Genomic DNA, 23,927 nt, shown 5'->3' with positions numbered 1-23,927 from the left:
GGTCAATGTCCTTCCAGGACACCATGAAACATGGTGAAGCCCCAAAATTGCCCTCGCTAGAAGCCTGTGTTTCAGACATAAGGAAGTGGAAGGCTGCAATCATTCTACTTTTAAACTCGGACAAAACAGAGACGCTTGTTCTAGGTCCCAAGAAACAAAGAGATCTTCTGTTGAATCGTGTACAGTCGTCTCAAATAAAACTGTGAAGGACCTCGGCGTAACTCTGGACCTCTTGATCTTGATCTCTCTTTTGACAAACATATCAGGACTGTTTCAAGGACAGCTTTTTTTCCATCTACATAACATTGCAAAAATCAGAAACTTTCTTTCCAAAAATGACGCAGAAAAATTAATCCATGCTTTTGTTACTTCTAGGTTGGACAACTGCAATGCTCTACTTTCCGGCTACCCAGATAAAGCACTAAATAAATGTGTGAGATTAGGCAACCCTCATGAACTGTAAGTCAGTCATTTCTCCCAACAGATATCAAAGAAAAGCTCTCTCTCACACACACACACACACACACACACACACACACACACACAGCAAGGATGGAGTGACAAAGTGTGGTGCTTAAAGACACACAGAGCCTTTCCATATTCTCAAGGCTTTGCTGAGTTCAACGAGATGCCTCGCTTGACCGTAGCTCGCTCTGAGTGCAGCGACCGTGGAAAAAGTAGGCCCAAAATGAAGCCTGGCCCTAAATGTCATTTGATTTTGGGTGACAGTGAGAGAACCGTTAGGGTGAGAAGCACAATTTGACCCCAGGAACGTTCCTGAGGTCCTCCCAATCCGTGCAAACCGAACCTTGACCGTGTGGTATTAACCCTTAACAGTTAAAAAAGGTGTTTACATCAAACAGTTTTCAATGACTTCTCTCCCCATAGGAATACATTGCCTGCACCCCTAAATTCAATCTGAAGCCTATGTGGGTTATGAATGTCGTATGAACCTGTCTTCGATGACAATCCATCAGGCCACTATGAGGTCTACCTATGTTGATTCTAAGCTTCCTGGAGAAACCGGAAGTGGTTAAAACCTGTTATGGCTGCAATCCCGATACCGGGATCAATATGACAACTACCTGTGAAAATAGAGGCCGCCAAAATTCAAACCACAGAAATCTCATAATTACAATTCCTAAAACATACATGTGTCTTATATCATTTTAAATCTATGTTCTTTGTTAATCCCACCAAAGTGTCCGATTTCAAATAGGCTTTTCAGCGAAAGCACTACAAATGATTATGTTAGGTCTCCACCAAACCACAATAAGCACAGCCATTTTCCAGCTAAATATAGCCTTCACAAAAAACAGAAATAAAGAAAATTAATCAATAACCTTGAATTATCTTCATCAGATGATACTCATATGACTTCATGTTACACAATACATGCATGTTTTGTTTGATAAAGTTCATATTTATATTTAAAAAAATCTGAGTTTACATTGGCGCATTAGATTCACTAATTCCAAAACATCAAGTGATTTTGCATAGCCACATCATTCAACAGAAATACTCATTATAAATGTAGATAATATAGTTATAAACATGGAATTATAGATATACCTCTCCTTAATGTCAGATTAAAAAAAAAAACTTTACGGAAAAACTTTACGGCGCTCAATTTAAAAACACCACAGCCGCAAAGATGGCGTTAACATAAACAAGAAATTACATGATAAATATTCCCTTACCTTTGATGATCTACATCAGAAAGCACTCCAGGAATCCCAGGTCCACAATAAATGTTTGTTTTGTTCGAAAATGTCCGTTATTTATGTCCAAATACCTTCTTTTGTTAGTGCGTTTGGTATATATATATATATATATATATATCCAAACGCTAATTCTGGTCAGCGTTATATCGGACAAAAACTTCAAAAAGTGATATTACCGGTCGAAGAAACATTTCAAACTAAGTACAGAATCAATCATTAGGATGTTTTTAACATATAGCTTCAATAAAGTTCCAACCGGAGTATTCTTTCTAGTCTTCGTGAGCAATGGAATGCAAGTGACTACTATGAGGAAAAAGTGGGATCACATAATGGCTGCTTGATGGACAGCTGATATATTCTGCTCTCATTCACTCACACAACAACATAGAAGCCTCATTATAATTTCTATTGATGGTTGACATCTAGTGGAACCCCTGGGCAGTGGAACATCATTCATATCTCAAGAGGATTTCATTTGTGAATACATACAAGCTCAGATTTCTGACTTCCTGTTTTGATTTCAACTCAGGATTTTGCCTGCCAATGAGTTCTGTTATACTCACAGACATCATTCAAACAGTTTTAGAAACTTCAGAGTGTTTTCTATCCAATACTAATAATACTATGCAAATATTAGCAACCATGACTGAGGAGCAGGCCGTTTGATATGGGCACCTTTTCATCCAAACTACTCAATACTGCCCCTGCAGCCATAAAAGTTAAACTCGATGATAGGAACACTGTGGACAATTTTCAGCAAGTTGCAACCAAGAAGTACAGAAATAAACACTTTTCCAAAAACAAGGTCTAAATCATGTTTGATGCACACTGTAAGTAAAAATTTTTTTGCAGTACTGTTTATTCGAGATGATATGAACACTGGACAATTTTCAGCAAGTTGCAACATTGAAATACAGATAGAAACACTTTTCCATAAACAAGGTCTAAATCATGTTTGATTTACCCCGGATGTAAAATTGTTTGCAGTAATGTGTGTTTGTTTGTGCGTGTCTACCCAACAAGGCTTTTCCTAGAAAGGAACAGCCAGCCATGACAGCGGTGTCCTTAAAATATCAAACCATGATGTTCCCAAGAAGAAGACACAGAAATTATTTTAAATCCTAAAGACTAACTCATAAATTCTGAACTATATTTCACTATGTGATCATTCTCTTCCTACCACACACACACAGCAATAGTTAGTGCTGTTCAACAAGATCATTTTACCTTTCTGTCTTTGTTTTATTGGTGATATATTCCACTTTCAACAGAGTGAAATTTAAATTCACAAGTCCTCATATTGAATGTTGAACTGTATACATACACATGGTAAATAGTCTATAATGATAACACAAATGTATTACCATACTCATGAATTAACCATGCCTTGGGGTTCAGGAGTTCTAGTTAACACTAATGTAGTTAGTGGTCACAGGTGCTAGAAGGTTAGAGGTCATGCTTCAATGTACACGTTTGTATCGATCGGTTTCAATTAGTTTACCACAGCCACAAAGTCAAAATAGGCTATATCTTAAAACTTAATGAAAACAAAAATGGGGTTTTTGGTCTTAATTTAAGGTTAGGGTTGGGTATAAGGGTAGCAGTGTGGTTATGGTTAGGTTTAAAATCAAATTGTAAGGAGATAAATTGTAGAAATGGCCAGGGTTTATGACTTTGTGGCTGTGGTAACTAGTGAAGATAGACACTCTCAAATTGTTGACAACAGCAAGAGAGCCCAAGAATAAACACTGTCATGCAATAATGGGTTGCCTATACAAGTCATCATTACCATTATCCCCATTTTTTCTTAATCTTTATCTTAATATTATCTTAATTTTAATCGGAGACAACATGAACATTATATGGATTGATGATTTAATTTGACATAATTTCAACAATAATAGGTTACAAAAAGAGTTTTCACATTGAAACAATAATTACACATTATGCTTAAAAATAAAAAATTCACAATAAACTACAGTATTTCATGGTATAAAAATAACAAATCTGCAAAAAATATTTACAAGATGAACAATGTCTACAAAAAATGCTGTATGTTACTTTCTATTCTACACAATTAAACTATTTCTTTACGCAGTTGTGTATAACAACCAAACCATAGTTTTAGTAGTACACTTAAAATCATTTATACATGTTTTTCTTTTAAAGTTTAGCACTTAATATAAAACATTCATTACCTTTTAAAGAACAGAACCATTTTAAATGGTTAACCCACTTTCACTGCAGACTGATGCAGTGGTGGGTTTAAAAATACAGAGGAAAGAGGAAACATTCTCTACTCTACCCAGAAAAAGGATGTAACATCTCTCCTCTGTCCAGGGTCCCTTCTGCTAGTCTCCTCCTTTCAAGGAACGACAGACGTAGAGGCTCCCATATAGACCCACATCCTAAGAACAGGAGTTCTTCCCTTCTGTAGTCCTCTGTCCACAGAAGACTCCTTACAGACTGCAAATAAGGAAAAAGATGTGAGATTGTAGATATGACCTCACCAGTAGTTCAGACTGTAGGGACAATGAAAGGATCAGCTCTTGACATGTAATGCTTACCTTCGCTTCAGCTGCTTCTGTGGTAACGCTCTAAGGAGACATAACAGAGCGTATGTGAAGACATTTACATTTTAGTCATTTTGCAGACGCTCATATCCAGAGCGACTTACAGTAGAGTGCATACATTTTCATACTGGACCCCTGTGGGAATCGAACCAACAACGGCAGTTTTGCAAGTGCCATGCTCTACCAAGTGAGCCATACACACGAGAGAGAGAGAATGAGAGACACAGACAGACAGAGACAGAGGGGGGGAGGGGGGAGAGTGTGTGTGTGTGTCAGATAGTATGAATGTGCCTGATAAAGACAGTCAGACGACAACGGGTGGGGTAAACTGGATTATAAAGTCCTTTACATCCATTGGCCGGAAGTATTTTTTTTCTGTTGCGCCATCATGCAAAGTTAAAATCATCAGTACCTGTCCCCACTCTCCCTAAAATTGCTGGGACAGGACTGGAGCCATGCCTCTGTTGCGTGCCATATATCTCTATTTATGACCGTTTTGTTATTTTAGGCACATTGTTTCAGTAATAATTTTCAGTCTTTTATGGCAGGTCATAAACCTAACCTTATTTTCCATTACCTTGCCGTGGCTATGGAAGTACGCTGCAGTGAAGGATAGCCCTGCCCTGCACAGTGCTGCAGAAATCTTAATATAATGGATACTATGAGGGGGATTCAAGCTGGTAGCCTGGTCACTCTGAGGGGGCTATAGTGCCTTCAGGTCTTAGCCAAAGCCACTTGACCATGCATTATCATGGTGAACCTTGCCTTTAGTTCTAATGGCAGTGTGCTTATACATCACCTCATATTCCTCTCCAGCTTTCACTGCAGCCAATAGCATTGGAGAAGGCTGGGACAGCAATTATGAGCATAGGACACCTGCCTCTTCACATACACAGAGAACACACATCTCACATGGGAAATGGCAGTTTCATAACCACTTCTCTTTTTTTGGGCTTGACATCATTTTGTTCTTGGTGAGTGGTGTGAATGTGAAGAGGCTCAGTGTTTCTTCGCGGCCTGGTTTGCTAGAAGGGAAATTAAGGGTTGGTGCCACCTGGTGGGTAGCAGTAACGTGCAGAGAGATGGCACAGATCACAGACAGGGGCCTCTCTATGGCCACTCAGAGCTTATGGTATTAAGGCACTACATGACCAAAAGTAGTACACTCGTTGAACATCTCATTCCAAAATCCTGTGCATTAATATAGAGTTGATCCCCCCCCCCATTGCTGCTATAACAGCCATTTTTCTGGTAAGGCTTTCCACTAGATGATGGAATATTGCTGCAGGGACTTGCTTCCATTAAGCCACACGAGTATTAGTGGGGTCAGGCACTGATGTTGGGCGATTAGGCCTGGCTGGCAGTCGGTGTTCCAATTCATCCCAAATGTGTTCTATGGGGTTGAGGTCAGGGCTTTGGGCAGGCCAGTCAAGTTCTTCCACAACGATCTCGAAAAAAACATTTCTGTATAGACCTCGCTTTGTGCACGGGGGCATTGTCATGCTGAAACCAGTTGGAGGCTGCTGAGCGGAGGACGGCTCATAATAATGACCTGAATGGAGTAAATGGAATGGTATCAAACAAATCAAAGACGTGGTTTCTATGTGTTTGATACCACTCCATTCCAGCCATTATGAGCCACCCTCCCCTCAGCAGCCTCCACAGGCTCAAACAGGAAAAGGCCTTCCCCAGATAGTGAAGCGTAGTTCATGACTCCAGAGAATGCATTTCCACTGCTCCAGAGTCCAATGGCGCCGAGATTTACACCACTCCAGCTGACGCTTGGTATTGCGCATGGTGATCTTAGGCTTGTGTACGGCTGCTCGGCTATGGAAACCAATTTCATGATGCTCCCGACGAACAGTTCTTGTGTTGAAGTTGCTTCCAGAGGCAGTTTGGAACTCTGTAGTGCGTGTTGCAACTGAGGACAGACGATTTTTATGCGCTGTTCGCTTCAGCACTCGCGGTCCCATTCTGTGAGCTTGTGTGTCCTACCACTTTGCGGCTGAGCCGTTGTTGCTCTTAGATGTTTCCACTTCACAATAACAGCCCTTACAGTTGACCGGAACAGCTCTAGCAGGGCAGAGATTTGACAAACTGACTTGTTGGAAAGTTGGCATCCGATGACGGTGCCACGTTGAAAGTCACAGAGCTCTTACGTACAGGCCATTCTACTGCCAATGTTTGTCTATGGAGATTGAATGGCTGTGTGTTCGATTTTATACACCTGTCAGCAATGGGTGTGGCTGAAATAGCCGAATCCACTCAATTGGAGGGGAGTCCACATGCTTTTGGCCATGTAGTGTACTTTATTTTGGGGGCATCCAGATTTTATTGTGATCACAACTTATTGATCAACGCACGCACGCACACTGACCTGTAGATGTTGGGGTCTAGTAGCATAGCGGTGTCTTGTGGTAGCTGGGATAAGTGAACCACTTTTGTCTTCAGCTGAGAACGCTCCGTCTCGTTCACCCAAACATCAGGCAGGCTGCAGGACGACACAAACACAGAGGGAGAGACACAGAACATGTGGTTAGAGCATGGGCTTTGTTAGAACATGTGGTCGGAGAAAAAGAGAGAGAGGGGAGAAGGGGTGATAGATGGTAAGCAGGTAAGAGGAGAATGAGAAAGATGGCGGAGCAGAGGGGAAGGGAGAGTTGGCGAGAGACGATGGGGGATCTCCACTAACCGAAGATAAATGTATGGATTTTCTTTCTATAAATAATGTCAAATGAACAGCTATACAGAAAGACTTGTGAAGGCCAAATTACAGAGGAGGAACTTCTTGATGCAATTAAAGCCTTTAAGTCTGGGAAAAGTCCAGGACTGGATGGCATACCAGTGGAGGTATACCAAACCTTGTGATTCATTATTACTGAAACAGGATACAAGTGGGAAATATAAAGATCCAGTCCTTTAAAAAAATTGGAGGCCTCTTACATTTCAGTGTTGTGATTAAAAAATTCTAGCAAAATGCATTGCGCATAGAATTTAAAAAGGTATTGTCGGATATTACTCATCCTAATGAGACAGTTTTTACATGGACGATACATTGGAGATAATATAAGACAAGTACTGGAAACATTAGAACACTGTGAAACATCTGGGAAATCACGCCTGGTATTCATAGCTGACTTTGAAAAGGCTTTTGAAAAAGTATGACTGGATATATTTATATATTTTCATTAATTGTTTTATTTTACCTTCATTTAACCAGGCAGGCCAGTTGAGAAAAAGTTCTCATTGACAACTGCGACCTGGCCAAGATAAAGCAAAGCAGTGTGACACAAACAACACAGAGTTACACATGGGATAAACAAACGTACAGTCAATAACACAATAGAAAAATCTATATACAGTGTGTGCAAATGTAGTAAGATTAGGGAGGTAAGGCAATGAATAGGCCATAGTGGCGAAATAATTACAATTTAGCAATTAAAAACTGGAGTGATAGATGTGCAGAAGATTAATGTGCAAGTAGAGATACTGGGGTGCAAAGGATAAAAAATAAATAACAACATGGGATGAGGTAGTTGGATGGGCTATTTACAGATGGGCTGTGTACAGGCTCTGACAGCTGATGCTTAAAGTTAGTGAGGGAGATAAGACTCCAGCTTCAGTGATTTTTGCAATTCGTTCCAGTCATTGGCAGCAGAGAACTGGAAGGAAAGGTGGCCAAACGAAGAGTTGGCTTTGGGGATGGTCGGTGAAATATACCTGCTGGAGCGCGTGCTACCGGTGGGTGCTGCTGTGGTGACCAGTGTTCTGAGATAAGGCAGGACTTTACCTAGCGAAGACTTAGAGATGACCTGGAACCAGTGGGTTTGGCGACGAATATGAAAGCGAGGGCCAGCCAGCGAGAGCATACAGGTCGCAGTGGTGGGTAGTATATGGGGCTTTGGTGACAAAACGGATGGCACTCTGATAGACCGCATCCAATTTATTGAGTAGGGTATTGGAGGCTATTTTGTAAATGACATCGCCGAATTCAAGTATCGGTAGGATAGTCAGTTTTACAAGGGTGTGTTTGGCAGCATGAGTGAAGGATGCTTTGTTGCGAAATAGGAAGCGGATTCTAGATTACATTTTGGATTGGAGATGCTTAATCTGAGTCTGGAAGGAGAGTTTACAGTCTAACCAGACACCTAGGTATTTGTAGTTGTCTACATATATCTAAGTCAGAACCGTCCAGAGTAGTGATGCTAGACAGGCGGGTGGGTGCGGGCAGCGATCGGTTGAAGAGCATGCATTTAGTTTTACTTGCATTTAAGAGCAGTTGGAGGCCACGGAAGGAGTGTTTTATGGCATTGAAGCTCGTCTGGAGGTTTGTTAACACTGTCCAAAGGAGGGACAGAATTACACAGAACGGTGCCGTCTGCATAGAGGTGGATTAGAGAATCACCAGCAGCAAGAGCGACATCATTGATGTATACAGAGAAAAGAGTCAGCCCGAGAATTGAACCCTATGGCACCCCCATAGAGACTGCCAGAGGTCCAGACAACAGGCCCTCCGATTTGACAAACTGAACTCTATCTGAGAAGTAGTAGGTGAACCAGGCGAGGTAGTCATTTGAGAAACCAAGGCTGTTGAGTCTGCCGATAAGAATGTGGTGATTGACAGAGTCAAAAGCCTTGGCCAGGTTGCTGAAGACGGCTGCAAAGTATTGTCTTTTATTGATGGCGGTTATGATATTGTTTAGTACTTTGAGCGTGGCATGACCACCTCGGAAACCAGATTGCATAGCGGAGAAGGTACGGTGGGATTCAAAATGGTCGGTGATCTGTTTGTTAACTTGGCTTTCGAAAACTTTAGAAAGGTAGGGCAGGACGGAAACAGATCTGTAACAGTTTGCGTCTAGAGTGTCTCCTCCTTTGAAGAGGGGGATAAACGCGGCAGCTTTCCAATCTTTAGGGATCTCAGACGATACGAAAGAGAGGTTGAACAGGCTAGTAAGAGAGGTTGCAACAATTGCAGTGGATAGTTTTAGAAAGAGAGGGTCCAGGTTGTCTAGCCGAGCTGATTTGTAGGGGTCCAGATTTTGCAGCTCTTTTAGAATTTCTTAACATCAGCTATCTGGATTTGGTTGAAGGAGAAATGGGGGAGGCTTGGGCAAGTTGCTGTGGGGGGTGCAGAGCTGGTGACCGGTGTAGGGGTAGCCAGGTGGAAGCACGGCCAGCCGTAGAAAAACGCTTATTGAAATTCTCGATTATTGTGGATTTTTCGGTGGTGACAGTGTTTCCTAGCCTCAGTGCAGTGGGCAGCTGGGAGGTGCTCTTATTCTCCATGGACTTTACAGTGTCGCAGAACCTTTTGGAGTTTGTGCTTACAAGATGCAAATTTCTGTTTGAAAAAGCTAGTTTTTTCTTTCCTAACTGTCTGTGTATATTGGTTCCTAACTTCCCTGAAAAGTTGCATATCGCGGGGGATATTCAATGCTAATGCAGTATGCCAGAGGATGTTTTTGTGCTGGTCAAGTGTAGTCACGTCTGGAGTGAACCAAGGGCTATATCTGTTCTTAGTTCTGAATTGTTTTAAATGGGGCATGCTTATTTAAGATGGTGAGGAAAGCACTCTTAACCTGTCTAGACTGGGAGTGAAAGTCAGTCAAAGTGCAGGGCGCCAAATTCAAAACAAAGAAAATCTCATAATTACAATTCCTCAAGCATACAAGTATTTTACACCATTTTACAGATAAAATTCTCATTAATCCAGCCACAGTGTCTGATTTCAAAAAGGATTTACAGCGAAAGCACCACAAATGATTGTTACCACCAAGCCACAGAAAAACACAGCCATTTTTTTCCAGCCAAAGAGAGGAGTCACAAAAAGCAGAAATAGATAAAATTCATCACTAACCTTTGATGATCTTCATCAGATGACACTTCATGTTTTGTTTGATAAAGTTCATATTTATATCAACAAATCTGAGTTTACATTGGCGCGTTACGTTCAGTAGTTCTAAAACATGCGGTGATATTGCAGAGAGCCACATCAATTTACAGAAATTATCATAATAAACATGGATAAAGATCCGACTATTATACATGGAGCTTTAGATAAACTTCTCCTTAACGCAACCGCTGTGTCAGATATTTATAAAAACCTTACGAAGAAAGCAAAACATGCAATATTCTGAGTACAGCCTTTAGAAAACAAAGCAGCCAAAAAGATACCCGCCATATTGGGTAGTCAACATTACTCAGAAATAGCATTTTAAATATTCACTTACCTTTGATGATCTTCATCAGAATGCACTCCCAGGAATCCCAGTTCCACCATAAATGTTTGATTTGTTCGATAATGTCCATCAGTTATGTCCAAATATATTATTTTGTTAGGGCGTTTGGTAAACAAATCCAAAAGCGCGTTCAGGTCGCGCCTGAACATCGGACAAACAGTTCAAAAAGTTCCTTGCCAACCTAAGTATGGAATCAATCTTTAGGATGTTTTTAACATAAAACTTAATTAATGTTCCAACCGGACAAATCCATTGTCTGTACAAATGAAGTGGAACATAGTTACCTTTCACGTGAGCGCGCCAGACCGAGGATGTGGCACTCTGCCAGACCACTCACTGGCAGAGTGCCAAAGAGGCCTTATGAGCCCCTCCTTTACAGAAGAATCCTCAAAACAGGTTCTAAATACTATTGACATCTAGTGGAAGCATTGGGAAGTGAAACATAACTAATATCACCCTGTATCTTCAATGGGGGCTGAGTTGAAAAACTACAAAGCTCAGATGTCCCACTTCCTGGTTGGATTCTTTTCTCAGATTTTTGCCTGCCATATGAGTTCTGTTATACTCACAGACATCATAATCACAGACATCATTCTAACAGTTTTAGAAACTTCAGAGTGTTTTCTATCCAATACTAATAATAATAATATGCATATATTAGCATCTGGGACGGAGTAGGAGGCAGTTCATTCTGGGCACGCTATTCATCCAAAAGTGAAAATGCTGTCCCCTATCCCAAAAAGGTTAACGTTTCCAAAATGTTTCCAAAATGTTGCCAGGCATCCTCTACTGACGGAATGAGGTCAATGTCCTTCCAGGAGGACATTGACCTAGGTGTAAAATAGTAAATAATGGCTAATTCTCTGAAAGTTTTAAACTGTCAAGAGGAGAGTAAAACAAGGTTATCCACTATCGGCATATCTATCTATTATTGCCATCGAAATGTTAGCTGTTCAATTCATATCCAAAAATAACATCAAGGGGTTAGAAATCCAGGGCTTTAAAACAAAGATGTCATTGTATGCTGATGATTGATGTTGTTTTCTTTTAAACCCACATAAACCCCTCATAGAAGGACTAGATACATTTTCTAACCTCTCTGGATTTACAACCAAATTGTGATGTGTACAATATTATATATTGGATCACTAACAAATACAACTTTAACATTACCGTGTAGTTTACCAATAAAATGGTCTGACGGTTATGTGGACATACTCTGTAAACATATCCCGAAAGAAAGAAATTCTCAATCCAATACATTTGTATAAAAAGTTTGCAAAAATGAAAAGATTTTGCTACCATGGAAAGGAAAATACCAGTGTATTTGTGGAAAAATAACCCTGATTTACGCTTTATTCATATCCCGGTTTACCTGTTTGCTTATGGTCTTGCCTACACCTAGCAACCTGTTTTTAAATTATATGAGCAAAAATGTTTCCATTTTATTTGGAATGGCAAGCCAGACAAAATTAAAAGGGCCTATTTATATAAGGATTATGATTACTTACAAGCCCTTAACCATCAATGCAGTTCAAGAAATAGAGTTAATAAAATATTTACTTCATAAAATAAAAGTAACACTAAAATTACATAACAATAACGAGGCTATATACAGGGGTTACCGGCACTGAGTCAATGTGCGGGGGTACAGGTTAGTTGAGGTCATTTGTACATGTAGGTAGGGGTAAAGTGACTATACATAGATAATAAACAGTGAGTAGCAGCAGTGTAAAAACAAAGGTGGGGAATGTCCACCAGAGCTGTTGCCAGTTGGACAGTTCCCGAAGACAAATAAAACACAACTAGCTTTATACTAAGTGAATCGTACATAGCTCGACATGAAATCTTGGAGACAGAGGACTCATTTCTGTGACATGCTAGCATCGCTGACATGCTTCCCCCAGCTCTGCTGGGTGATGCCCATTCAGGATTTTTAAAGGATAAGTTATTTTTTTACAACCAAATCTCTATTTTTGATGTGAATGGAATGTCATAGAAAGGTCCACACACTTTTTTTTTGTTATTTCACTTGTTTTCAAGAAACATACCCAAAGCAAATAAATTATTCATCCTTATTGTGTAATATGGGGGCCCTGAAAAAACATGAACAAAGGCTTTAAAAACACCCAAATACGTCCTTTTAATAACGCAAAGGTCTTTAGATGTTGTACTCATAAAATTGTATCATTGCTACCTATCCGCAACATATTTCATTTTGTTGCGACTTAAGCAATAGCTCTCCATCCATTTTACAGGTAACTCCTAAAATAAAGGAATCACTTCAGTAAATGAGGGATAAATGAGGCTAAATGAGGGTATTCAGACCCCTTGACTTTTTCAACATTTTGTTGCTTATTCTAAAATTGATTCAATAGATTTCCTCATCAATCTACACACACTACCCCATAATAATGAAGCGAAACAGGTTTTTAGACATTTTTACAAATGTATTAGAAATAAAAAACACCAATACCAAAATTAAGTTTCCATCCTTGAGATGTTTCTACAACTTGATTGGAGTCCACCTGTGGTAAAATGTAAGATGGCGCCGGAAGAAATGGCAGCAGTTTTACGGGCGCCCAACCTGTCACGCCCTGGCCTTAGTATTCGGTGTTTTCTTTATTATTTTGGTTAGGCCAGGGTGTGACATGGGTGATTTATTTGTGTTTCGTCTTGTCTAGGGGTTTATTAGATTTATGGGGTTGTGTTCAGTGTAATTGTCTAGGTGAGTCTATGGTTGCCTAGAGTGGTTCTCAATCAGAGGCAGGTGTTTATCGTTGTCTCTGATTGGGAACCATATTTAGGCAGCCATATTCTTTGGGTATTTTGTGGGTGGTTGTTTCCTGTCTCTGTGTTTTGCACCAGTTAGGACTGTTTCGGTTTTCTTATTTTGGAAATGTATATTGTTCACGTTATCATCTTTATTAAAGATGTTCAACCATAACCACGCTGCATTTTGGTCCTCCTCTCCTTCCCAGGAAGAAAACCGTGTTTTATGTGTTTTTTTTTCTCATTATTTGTAACTTATTTTTTACATAATGTTTCTGCAACCTTATCTTACGGCAAACAAGAGCTTCTGGATATCAGGACAGCAATCATTCACCACGGATTAGACAAATATTTTTTCTTCAAACAGCAGGACGCACAGGACATTCTCCGAACACCCGACAAGGCCAACATCCCAGTTATTTGCAACAGGAAGAGACGCAGGTACAGAGGACACAGAGTGGGATGCCTCGTAAGGATCCGCAGAAGGCGAGTGGGAAAGCTGCCGTTACCGTCAATATTTCCCGCCAATGTGCAATCATTGGACAATATATTAGACGAGGCATCTTATGTTTCACGGAATCGTGGCTGAATGATGACATGGATATTCAGCTAGCGGGATATACGCTGCACCGGCAAGCTAGAACAGCATACTCCGGTAAGACGGGGGGGGGGGGGTCTGTGCATATTTGCAAACAACAGCTGGTGCACGAAATCTAAGGAAGTCTCTAGATTTTGCTCGCCTGAAGTAGAGGATCTTGTGATAAATTGCAGGCCACACTACTTGCCTAGAGAGTTCTCAGCTATACTTTTTGTGGCTGTTTATTTACCACCACAGACGGATGCTGGCACTAAGACCGCATTTAGTCAGCTGTATATGGAAATTAGCAAACAGGAAACCACTCACCCAGACGCGGCGATCCTAGTGGACGGAAATTTTAATGCAGTGAAACTTAAATCAGTTCTACCTCATTTCTATCAACATGTTAAATGTGCAACCAGAGGGAAAAAAAATTCTAGATCACCTGTACTCCACACACAGAGATGCGTACAAAGCTCACCCTCGCCCTCCATTTGGTAAATCCGACCACAATTCTATCCTCCTGATTCCTGCTTACAAGCAAAAATTAAAGCAGGAAGCACCACTGACTCTGTCTATATATGGGCGGCAGGGTAGCCTAGTGAATAGAGCGTTGGACTAGCTACCGGAAGGTTGCAAGTTCAAACCCCCAAGCTGACAAGGTACAAATCTGTCGTTCTGCCCCTGAACAGGCAGTTAACCCACTGTTCCTAGGCCGTCATTGAAAATAAGAATTTGTTCTTAACTGACTTGCCTAGTTAAATTACGGTAAAATAAACTGTTTTGCTATCAAAGACTGGAACATGTTCCAGTATTTTCCGATGGCATTGAGGAGTACAACACATCAGTCACAGGCTTTATCAATAAGTGCATCGAGGACGTCGTCCCCACAGTGACTGTATGTACCGATGAATCGGAATGGACGATTAACTAGGGCCGATTTCAAGTTTACATATTTAATCTTCATTTAACTAGGCAAGTCAGTTAACTTCTTGGATATAGGGGGCACTATTTAAATTTTTGGATGAAAAACGTTCCCGTTTTAAACAAGATATTTTGTCACGAAAAGATGCTCGACTATGCATATAATTGACAGCTTTGGAAAGAAAACTCTGAAGTTTCCAAAACTGCAAATATATTGTCTGAGTGCCACAGAACTGATGTTACAGGCGAAACCCAGATAAAAATCCAATCAGGAAGTTCCGCATTTTTTGAAACCGCATCATGCCAATGACTCCTTATATGGCTGTGAATGGGCCACAAATGAGGTTAGGCTTTCTGTCGCTTCCCCAAGGTGTCGACAGCATTGTGACGTATTTGTAGGCATATCATTGGAAGATTGACCATAAGAGACTACATCTACCAGGTGGTCGCTTGGTGTCCTCCGTTGCAATTATTGCGTAATCTCCAGCTGCAGTATTTTTCCGTTTGCTTCTGATGAGAAACCAACTGTCACGACTGATATATTATCGAATAGATATGTGAAAAACACCCTGAGGATTGATTCTAAACAACGTTTGCCATGTTTCTGTCGATATTATGGAGCTAATTTGGAAAAAAGTTTGGCGTTGTAGTGACTGCATTTTCTAGTCTTTTTCTTAGCCAAACGTGATGAACAAAACGGAGCTATTTCGTCTACACAAATAATCTTTTTGGAAAAAATTAACATTTGCTATCTAACAGAGTCTCGTCATTGAAATCATCCGAATTCTTCAAAAGGTAAATGATTTTATTTGAATGCTTTTCTTGTTTTTGGGAAAATGTTGCCTGCTGAATGCTAGGCTTAATGCTATGCTAGGCTATCAATACTCTTACACAAATGCTTGTGTAGCTTTGGTTGAAAAGCATATTTTGAAAATCTGAGATGACAGTGTTGTTAACAAAAGGCTAAGCTTGTGTTTGAATATATTTATTTCATTTCATTTGCGATTTTCATGAATAGGAAACGTTGCGTTATGGTAATGCGCTTTTGAGGCTATGATTACGCTCCCAGATACGGGATTGCTCGTCGCTAGAGGTTAAGAACACATTCTTATTTTCAATGGCAGCCTAGGAACGGTGGGTTAACTGCCTTGTTCAGGGGCAGAATGACAGATTTTTACCTTGTCAGCTCGGGGATTCAATCTTGCAACCTTACGGTTAACTAGTCCAACGCTCAAACTACCTGCCTCACGAGGAGCCCGCCTGTTACGCAAATGCAGTAAGAAGCCAAAGTAAGTTGCTAGCTAGCATTAAACTTAATCATAATCACTAGTTATAACTACAAATGGTTGATGATATTACTAGTTTATCTAGCGTGTCCTGCGTTGCATATAATCGATGCAGTGAGCATTCGCGAAAAAGGACCGTCGTTGATCCAACGTGTACCTAACCATAGTCAATGCCTTTCTTAAAATCAATACACTGAAGTATATATTTTTAAACCTGCATATTTAGCTAAAATAAATCCAGGTTAGCAGGCAATATTAACCAGGTGAAATTGTGTCACTTCTCTTGCCTTAATTGCACGCAGAGTCAGGGTATATGCAACCGTTTGGGCTGCCTGGCTCATTGCAAACTAGAATTTTACATAATTATGACATTACATTGAAGGTTGTGCAATGTAACAGGAATATTTAGACTGATGGATGCCACCCATTAGATAAAATACGGAACGTTTCCGTATTTCACTGAAAGAATAAATGTTTTGTTTTCGAGATGATAGTCTCCGGATTCAACCATATTAATGACCTAAGGCTCGTATTTCTGTGTGTTATTATGTTAATTAATTCTATGATTTGATAGAACAGTCTGACTGAGCGATGGTGGACACCAGCAGGCTCATAAGCATTCATTCAAACAGGACTTTCGTGCGTTTTGCCAGCAGCTCTGCTGTTTATGAATTCAAGCCTATCAACTCCTGAGATTAGGCTGGTGTAACGATGTGATGTGAAATGGCTAGGTAGTTAGCGGGGTGTGCGCTAATAGCGTTTCAAACGTCACTCACTGAGACTTGGAGTAGTTCTTCCCCTTGCTCGAGGGTGGCTGTTGTCGATGTGTTCCTGGTTCGAGCCCAGGTAGGAGCGAGGAGAGGGATGGAAGCTATACTGTTACACTGGCAATACTAAAGTGCCTATAAGAACATCCAATAGTCAAAGGTATATGAAATACAAATGGTAGAGAGAGAAATAGTGCTATAATTCCTATAATAACTACAACCTAAAACTTCTTACCTGGGAATATTGAAGACTCATGTTAAAAGGAACAACCAGCTTTCATATGTTCTCATGTTCTGAGCAAGGAACTTAAACATTAGCTTTCTTACAAGGCACATATTGCACTTTTACTTTCTTCTCCAACACTTTGTTTTTGCATTATTTAAACCACATTTAACATGTTTCATTATTTATTTGAGGCTAAATAGATTTTTATTGATGTATTATATTAAGTTAAAATAAGTGTTCATTCAGTATTGTTGTAATTGTCATTATTACAAATACATGCTAAAAATCGGCCGATAATTGGTATCGGCCTTTTTGTCCTCCAATAATCGGTATCGGCGTTGAAAAATCATAATCGGTCGACCTCTAGTAACATACCCCAACCAGAAGCCATGGATTACAGGCAATATTCGCACTGAGCTAAAGGGTAGCGCTACCGCTTTCAAGATGCAGGACTCTAACCCGGAAGCTTAAAAGAAATCCTGCTATGCCCTCCGACGAACCATCAAACAGGCAAAGCGTCAATACAGGGCTAAGATTGAATCGTACGACACCGGCTCCGACGCTCGTCTTATGTGGCAGGGCTTGCAAATTATTACAGACTACAAAAGGGAAGCACAGCCGCGAGCTGCCCAGTGACATAAGCCTACCAGACGATCTAAATCACTTCTATGCTCGCTTCGAGGCAAGCAACACTGAGGCATGCATGAGATCATCAGCTGTTCCGGATGACTGTGTGATCACGCTCTCCATAGCCGACGTGCTCCGGGCATGTGCTGACCAACTGGCAAGTGTCTTCACTGACATTTTCAACATGTCCCTGATTGAGTCTGTAATACCAACATGTTTCAAGCAGACCACCATAGTCCCTGTGCCCATGAACACGAAGGCAACCTGCCTAAATGACTACAGACGTCCGTAGCCATGAAGTGCTTTGAAAGGCTTGTAATGGCTCACATCAACACTATTATCCCAGAAACCCTAGACCCACTCCAATTTGCATATAGCCCAAACAGATCCACAGATGATACAATCTCAATTGCACTCCACACTGCCCTTTCCCATCTGGACAAAAATAACACCTATGTGAGAATGCTATTCATTGACTAGAGCTCAGCATTCTACACCATAGTACACTCAAAGCTCATCATTAAGCTAAGGATCCTGGGACTAAACACCTCCATCTGCAATTGGATCCTGGACTTCCACCCCAGGTGGTGAGGGTAGGTAGCAACACATATGTTCACCCATGACTGCATGGCCAGGCACGACTCCAACACCATCATTAAGTTTGTAGACGACACAACAGTGGTAGGCCTGATCACCGACAATGACGAGACAGTCTTCAGGGAGGAGGTCAGAGACCTGGCCGGGTGGTGCCAGAACAAAAAACTGTCCCTCAACGTAACCAAGACTAAGGAGATGATTGTGGACTACAGGAAAAGGAGGACGGAGCACGCCCCCATTCTCATTGACGGGGCTGTAATGGAGCAGGTTGAGAGCTTCAAGTTCCTTTGTGTCCACATCACCAACAAACTAGAATGGTCCAAACACACCAAGACAGTCATGAAGAGGGCACAACAAAACCTATTCCCCCTTAGGAGACTGAAAAGATTTGTCATGGGTCCTCAGATACTCAAAAGGTTCTACAGCTGCACCATCGAGAGCATCCTGATTGGTTGTATCACTGCCTGGTATGGCAACTGCTCAGCCTTCAACCGCAAGTCACTACAGAGGGTAGTGCGAACGGTCCAGTACATCACTGGGGCCAAGCTTCCTGCCATCCAGGACCTCTATACCAGGCGGTGTCAGAGGAAGGCCCTAAAAATGGTCAAATACTCGAGCCACCCTAGTCACTGTTCTCTCTGCTGTTCTGTTCTCTCCGGTACCGGAACACCAAGTCTAGGTTCAAGAGGCTTCTAAATAGCTTCTACCCCCAAGCCATAAGACTCCTGATCAAATGGCTACCCAGACTATTTGCTCCCCCCCCCCACCCCACAGACACACAACCTCTCCTGCTCTTTTACACCGCTGCTACTCTCTGTTGTTATCATCTATGCATAGTCACTTTAATAACGCTACCTTCATGTACATATTACCTCAACTAACCGTTGACTCTGTACCTTGACTCTGTACCGGTACCCCCCCTGTATTTGGTCTAGGGTATGCTGAGTATGCTGTATAACTGTATTTGGTCTCACTATTGTTATTTTACTGCTGCTCTTTAATTACTTGTTACTTTTATTTCTTATTCATATCTGTTTTTTTTCTTCTGCATTGTTGGTTAGAGACTCGTAAGTAAGCATTTCACTGTTGTATTCAGGCGCAAGTGACTGCTAAAATTGGATTTGAAACAAACATGAAGTCAAACTTTTCCTTGAAAGTGACACGAACACGCAAACACCATCCCCTACAGATCCAGTGAGGGTACATTACTCCAATTGAGTAATAGATCCACTCACACTCCCAGAATGGACTGAAGATTATGCCGATCTAATATGCCCACCCTCTCTCACTTCTACCCCATCAGTAAGTGATATCTCCTCCCTCTCAACTCTCCTCTATAGACCGATAGACAGCCTCACCAATGTGTCTGAGGAAACACCGTACACCCGGCGACCTGGTTAGCGCGCACTGCGCCCGGCACAGGAGTCGCTAGTGCGCGATGAGACAAGGATATCCCTGCCTAGTATGGAGGAGGATGGAAAAGACATGCATAAAAACATCAGCAACAGATACAAACACCATCGCCTGCCCATCAACCAATTTCTTATGTTGCTTTATTGTGAATTTTTCTGATTTATTCAATGTGATGTTTTTATGGATCCCTCAAACAGCCAGGGCTGTTGCTAAGTGACCTATCCTGGTTACACAAAGACAAATTGAATAGACCATAATACTCCAGAGTCAATTAGGGTGCCCAAGATAGTCCATACTACTTACATGTCCTCTGGAGTCCAGTGGAGCAGCACCTTTACCTTCCCAGAGCCCTCTTTCCTCCTGGCTATCACCTGGTGAATGGAGAAGATGAGTCAGGAATGCTGTAATATTCATTAGATGATTAAAGTAATACCAAAACACAACACTGGTGGAGCAAAATGTTGACTGAGATAAATGACATTCAGCAGAGCTGGGGCACAGTGGAGAAGATGAGCAAAGACAGACGGAAGTCGAAAGTCTTTAATAGTTTGATAGGGATGAATGAGTGAAGTGAAGACATAAGTTATATTTTGGAATGGAATCTTCTACATTCCCCTATCTGTGATGTGCTTCTTACTGTACTGTACTGTACATGGTATTCCACAATCCAGACAGACAGAAGCCAGAGATCTTGGAATATCTCAGGTTCCATTCCAGGGCTGATGCTAAAGGAATTCTTATCACATAGCTCCCATTCCACGGTGCTAGAAACAGACGCAAGAATCTAGAGAGACAGTGAGCAGTTAGCCTCATAAAAAACTGATGTTTGTGGAGAATCTCAGTCCTGTAGAGTAGATACTTCAAATGGGTTTGTGGGTTCAAATCCCACACGGATCGCACACACGTACTGTCCTGGGGTTGGGACATTTGAATTTGGAAAATATAAATTGACTCATTCATCATGTTTCAGCCTACTGAAGCCAGAAATCTATAGCTTGGAACGAGGTCTCTTTGAATTGTCTTGCCATCTCTGTTTGGTTTGGCATGACAATGACCAAAAGTTGGCAAGACGCCACAAACAGATCTAAGACTAGGCTAAGAAATCCACCGTCCTCCCAAAAATACAGTCAATCATACGATTTGTTTGAACATTTGGCACACTTTTTTTTGTAAAAACACTAGATCAAAATGACTCAAGTTTCCAGTAACAGTTCTGAAATCTGGAATTCACTCACCCAAACATTGTCAGTGGGGAGTAGGTCGGAGAGGGAGAGTAGAAGCACTAAAATGCTCAAAAATAGTTGCAGATATAAACTCTTGCGTCAAAGTGTTCTTTTTTAAAATTCGGTTAAGTCTTTTTATAGTGTTGCTCATACAGTATGTGAAGAACTTGTCCTTGTCACGAGAATATTTTAAATGATTCTCCCCACTCCAGGGAATGGCTGAGGCATTCATGCGAACTAGTTGAAGGACAGGAGGAGGGAGAGAGATATAGAGAAACCCCCACCTGGCTCTAACTTTCCCTCTCTTTCACAACGTCCTGTACACTTGTCTCCATCCCCCTCTCTAGCCTTGAGTGCCCAGACCAGACTCAGCAGCTCTCTCTCTCTCTCTCTCTGTGTGTAATTCTGCATAAACTGAAGCCATAGCTCTCAGGAGGCCACAAGCCAACCTGAAGTCCTACTGTTTCCCTGTACAAAACCAAAAGTGTCTATCTTTTTCATGGTCCTTTGAACTGGATAGGGACATTGCCTCCTCATTTACTTCTGTCAGGCTGCAGACTATCAAGCTCCTTCTAGAACGAACTGGAACGCTCCATTCATTAGGCTAAGCCTTCTATGTCTGGGTTGGAGTTTGGGACAGGGATAACCAGTTTGAGGAATGCCCTGTTTGCTCAAGGACTGCTGCGGTGAGGGATAGAGGCACACAGAGAGACACTAGACACCACAGCCTGGCAGAGCACCATGCCAGGAAGTTCTGGAATTGGTTTGGGACGGTAATGAATGAGGATCGCCCTGTTGGCTGGAAGATTGCTGGGAGACTACTGCAGTGGGAACAGGGTGGCAGGAACCAAAGTGGCACACTGACACCAACTTGGGTTGTGCAGTATCCAGATTTTCATAACATCATACCATCCTTCTCTCATCCCGGGATTTACGGTATTACCATTTTAGTACACAAGGCACAAAAAAGCCTATTGGGCGTCTATTACCAGAATGCTAAGAAAATTAGTGTAACAGTATAACTTTAGACCGTCCCCTCGTCCATACCCGGGCGCGAACCAGGGACCCTCTGCATACATCAACAACAGTCACCCACGAAGCATCGTTACCCATCGCTCCACAAAAGCCGCGGAGCAAGGGGAACCACTACTTCAAGGTCTCAGAGCAAGTGACGTCACCGATTGAAACACTATTTAGTGCGCACCACCGCTAACTAAGCTAGCGTTTCACATCCGTTACATTAGCACAAGTAATAACAATTTCCATGGAGGCTGCTAGCTAAATATGCTAACGACTGCAAAAACAATAATTGCAAAAACAGGCAGTCCAGTTCATAAAGTTATATGGTTTTCAAGTTAAAGCGTACTATTAGCTAGCTAGTGAACGTTAGCTTGCTGGCTCACTAGCTAATGTTACATGTATAATATGTAACAGTAAGTAATATTATTTGAATCAGAAATCCATTTGCAATGCTAGTTACAGCCTAATGTTATCTATCTAGCTAACATTGAACCTAGTTGGTTAGCTTTAGCTACCTGCAGATTCATACTACAGCTATGACAAATCAGTTTGCGTTGGTGGTAGTAGAATGAGTTGGTACTATGCCAGTTTATTGTTTAGCTAACTAGCTACATGTCTAAACAAAAGACTCCACTTCTTCAGATGATTACATGACCCATCAAGTTAGCCAGGTTTGGCTGGGGGTGAGTACGGCCATCTATTGTATTTTACACGTGTAAATATCGAGACAATAGTGACCCATTCACTTAGCTAGATGTGGCATGGGGTGGTTACAGCATTTCTTTCACATGACCAATCAATTTAGACAAGTGTGTCTGGGAAAGCATCATCAAATAATTATAACATATTTTTATCTGGACACTTTCTGTTTTTGATATTGCTACTATGCAAATATGCAAGTAACCATTTTAAAGTACCGTTCACACCTTCCGTACTCTGTGCATGTGACAAATAAACCTAGATTTTATTGATATAGTGTGTGTTTACCAGAAACTAATGTGAAGAACAACATGACCTTCACCAAAGTCAGATTAGGATATATGCCAAGGACTTGATAAAGTGTATTTTTACCTGGAGTTTTCCCTTATTGTAGGCTATTACTTTCACCACTTTTAGTCTTGAAATCTTTGGTTGTTTACTACACTACTCACTCTGTTTAGCACAGGGCCTCACAAATGAATCCTTAAAGAGATGGGTGGGGCTAAGGATTAAGAGGGTGTAAACAAAGGGCCAGTGATCTAAACATTTGAAATTCATGCTGTAACACTACAACATTTTGAAAAAGTCAAGGGGTGTGAATACTTTCTGAAGACACTTTAAATGGACAAGATGGTGCCAATAGACATAGTCGCCTGTTTCCTGGCTCCTAACCAACTTTGCAGTATTTTTTATTTTGCTACATAGGACCCGAATCCAGGTGGTGGGTCACATATTGCACAGCTGAATGCAGATATTTACTTAAAAAGTAGCAACAGATATTATAATGTATATAAAAACTTCAAAGAAATAGTTTTAATGGTATACAAAAAACATCCTGTGGCTATTTCCAAATACCCTGGTGTACGGTATACTACCCAAGCATAATACCAACCAGACACCACAACTTGGCACAAGCCCATGCCATGGAAGACAGGTGTTTGACGAGGGCCCACGAGGAGGACATTTTAAAATGTCACATTCAAACAGGAACCAGGGTCACCCTTCCTACCATTGGGTTACAAGAGCTGGAATGTGCTTCATTGTATGAAGGGGCCATAAAGGCCACCAAAGACCATCTCTCATCTGTTACCCCCCCCTTCCTTCATGACCTTGCTCCCTGGAAAGTGCACAAGAAAATATGCAGAGTCAAATATTAATATTCTATGACATTCTATGACCGTCAATCATGTTCCATTCACCCCGTTTAATGTAACTTTGATAGGTTTAGGCTACTACAGTTGAACTTCAACACTTAGG

At 41.3% G+C, this 23,927-nt stretch overlaps 1 protein-coding gene across 4 annotated transcripts in view; it reads right to left on the bottom strand.

Annotated features, from left to right (window-relative positions):
- Window positions 1-3,578: 3,578 nt before the first annotated feature.
- The window catches only part of LOC112232339 (zinc finger protein aebp2), a 57,997-nt gene continuing 37,648 nt past the window's right edge, over window positions 3,579-23,927 (bottom strand). For all 4 annotated transcript variants that reach the window (XM_024399322.1, XM_024399320.1, XM_024399323.1 and 1 more), the window contains exons 6-9: window positions 20,032-20,099; window positions 6,675-6,788; window positions 4,292-4,321; window positions 3,579-4,190 (exon numbers count right to left, since the gene is read on the bottom strand). In XM_024399322.1, coding sequence (XP_024255090.1) covers window positions 4,184-4,190; window positions 4,292-4,321; window positions 6,675-6,788; window positions 20,032-20,099 — 219 coding nt within the window. In that variant the 3' untranslated portion in view covers window positions 3,579-4,183. The remainder of the gene's footprint in view (window positions 4,191-4,291; window positions 4,322-6,674; window positions 6,789-20,031; window positions 20,100-23,927) is intronic.

This window comes from Oncorhynchus tshawytscha, linkage group LG06 (assembly GCF_018296145.1).
Source record: "Oncorhynchus tshawytscha isolate Ot180627B linkage group LG06, Otsh_v2.0, whole genome shotgun sequence".
NCBI lineage: Eukaryota > Metazoa > Chordata > Actinopteri > Salmoniformes > Salmonidae > Oncorhynchus > Oncorhynchus tshawytscha.
Note: the sequence above shows the minus strand (reverse complement) of the source record. Positions and strands in the feature narration are given on the sequence as shown.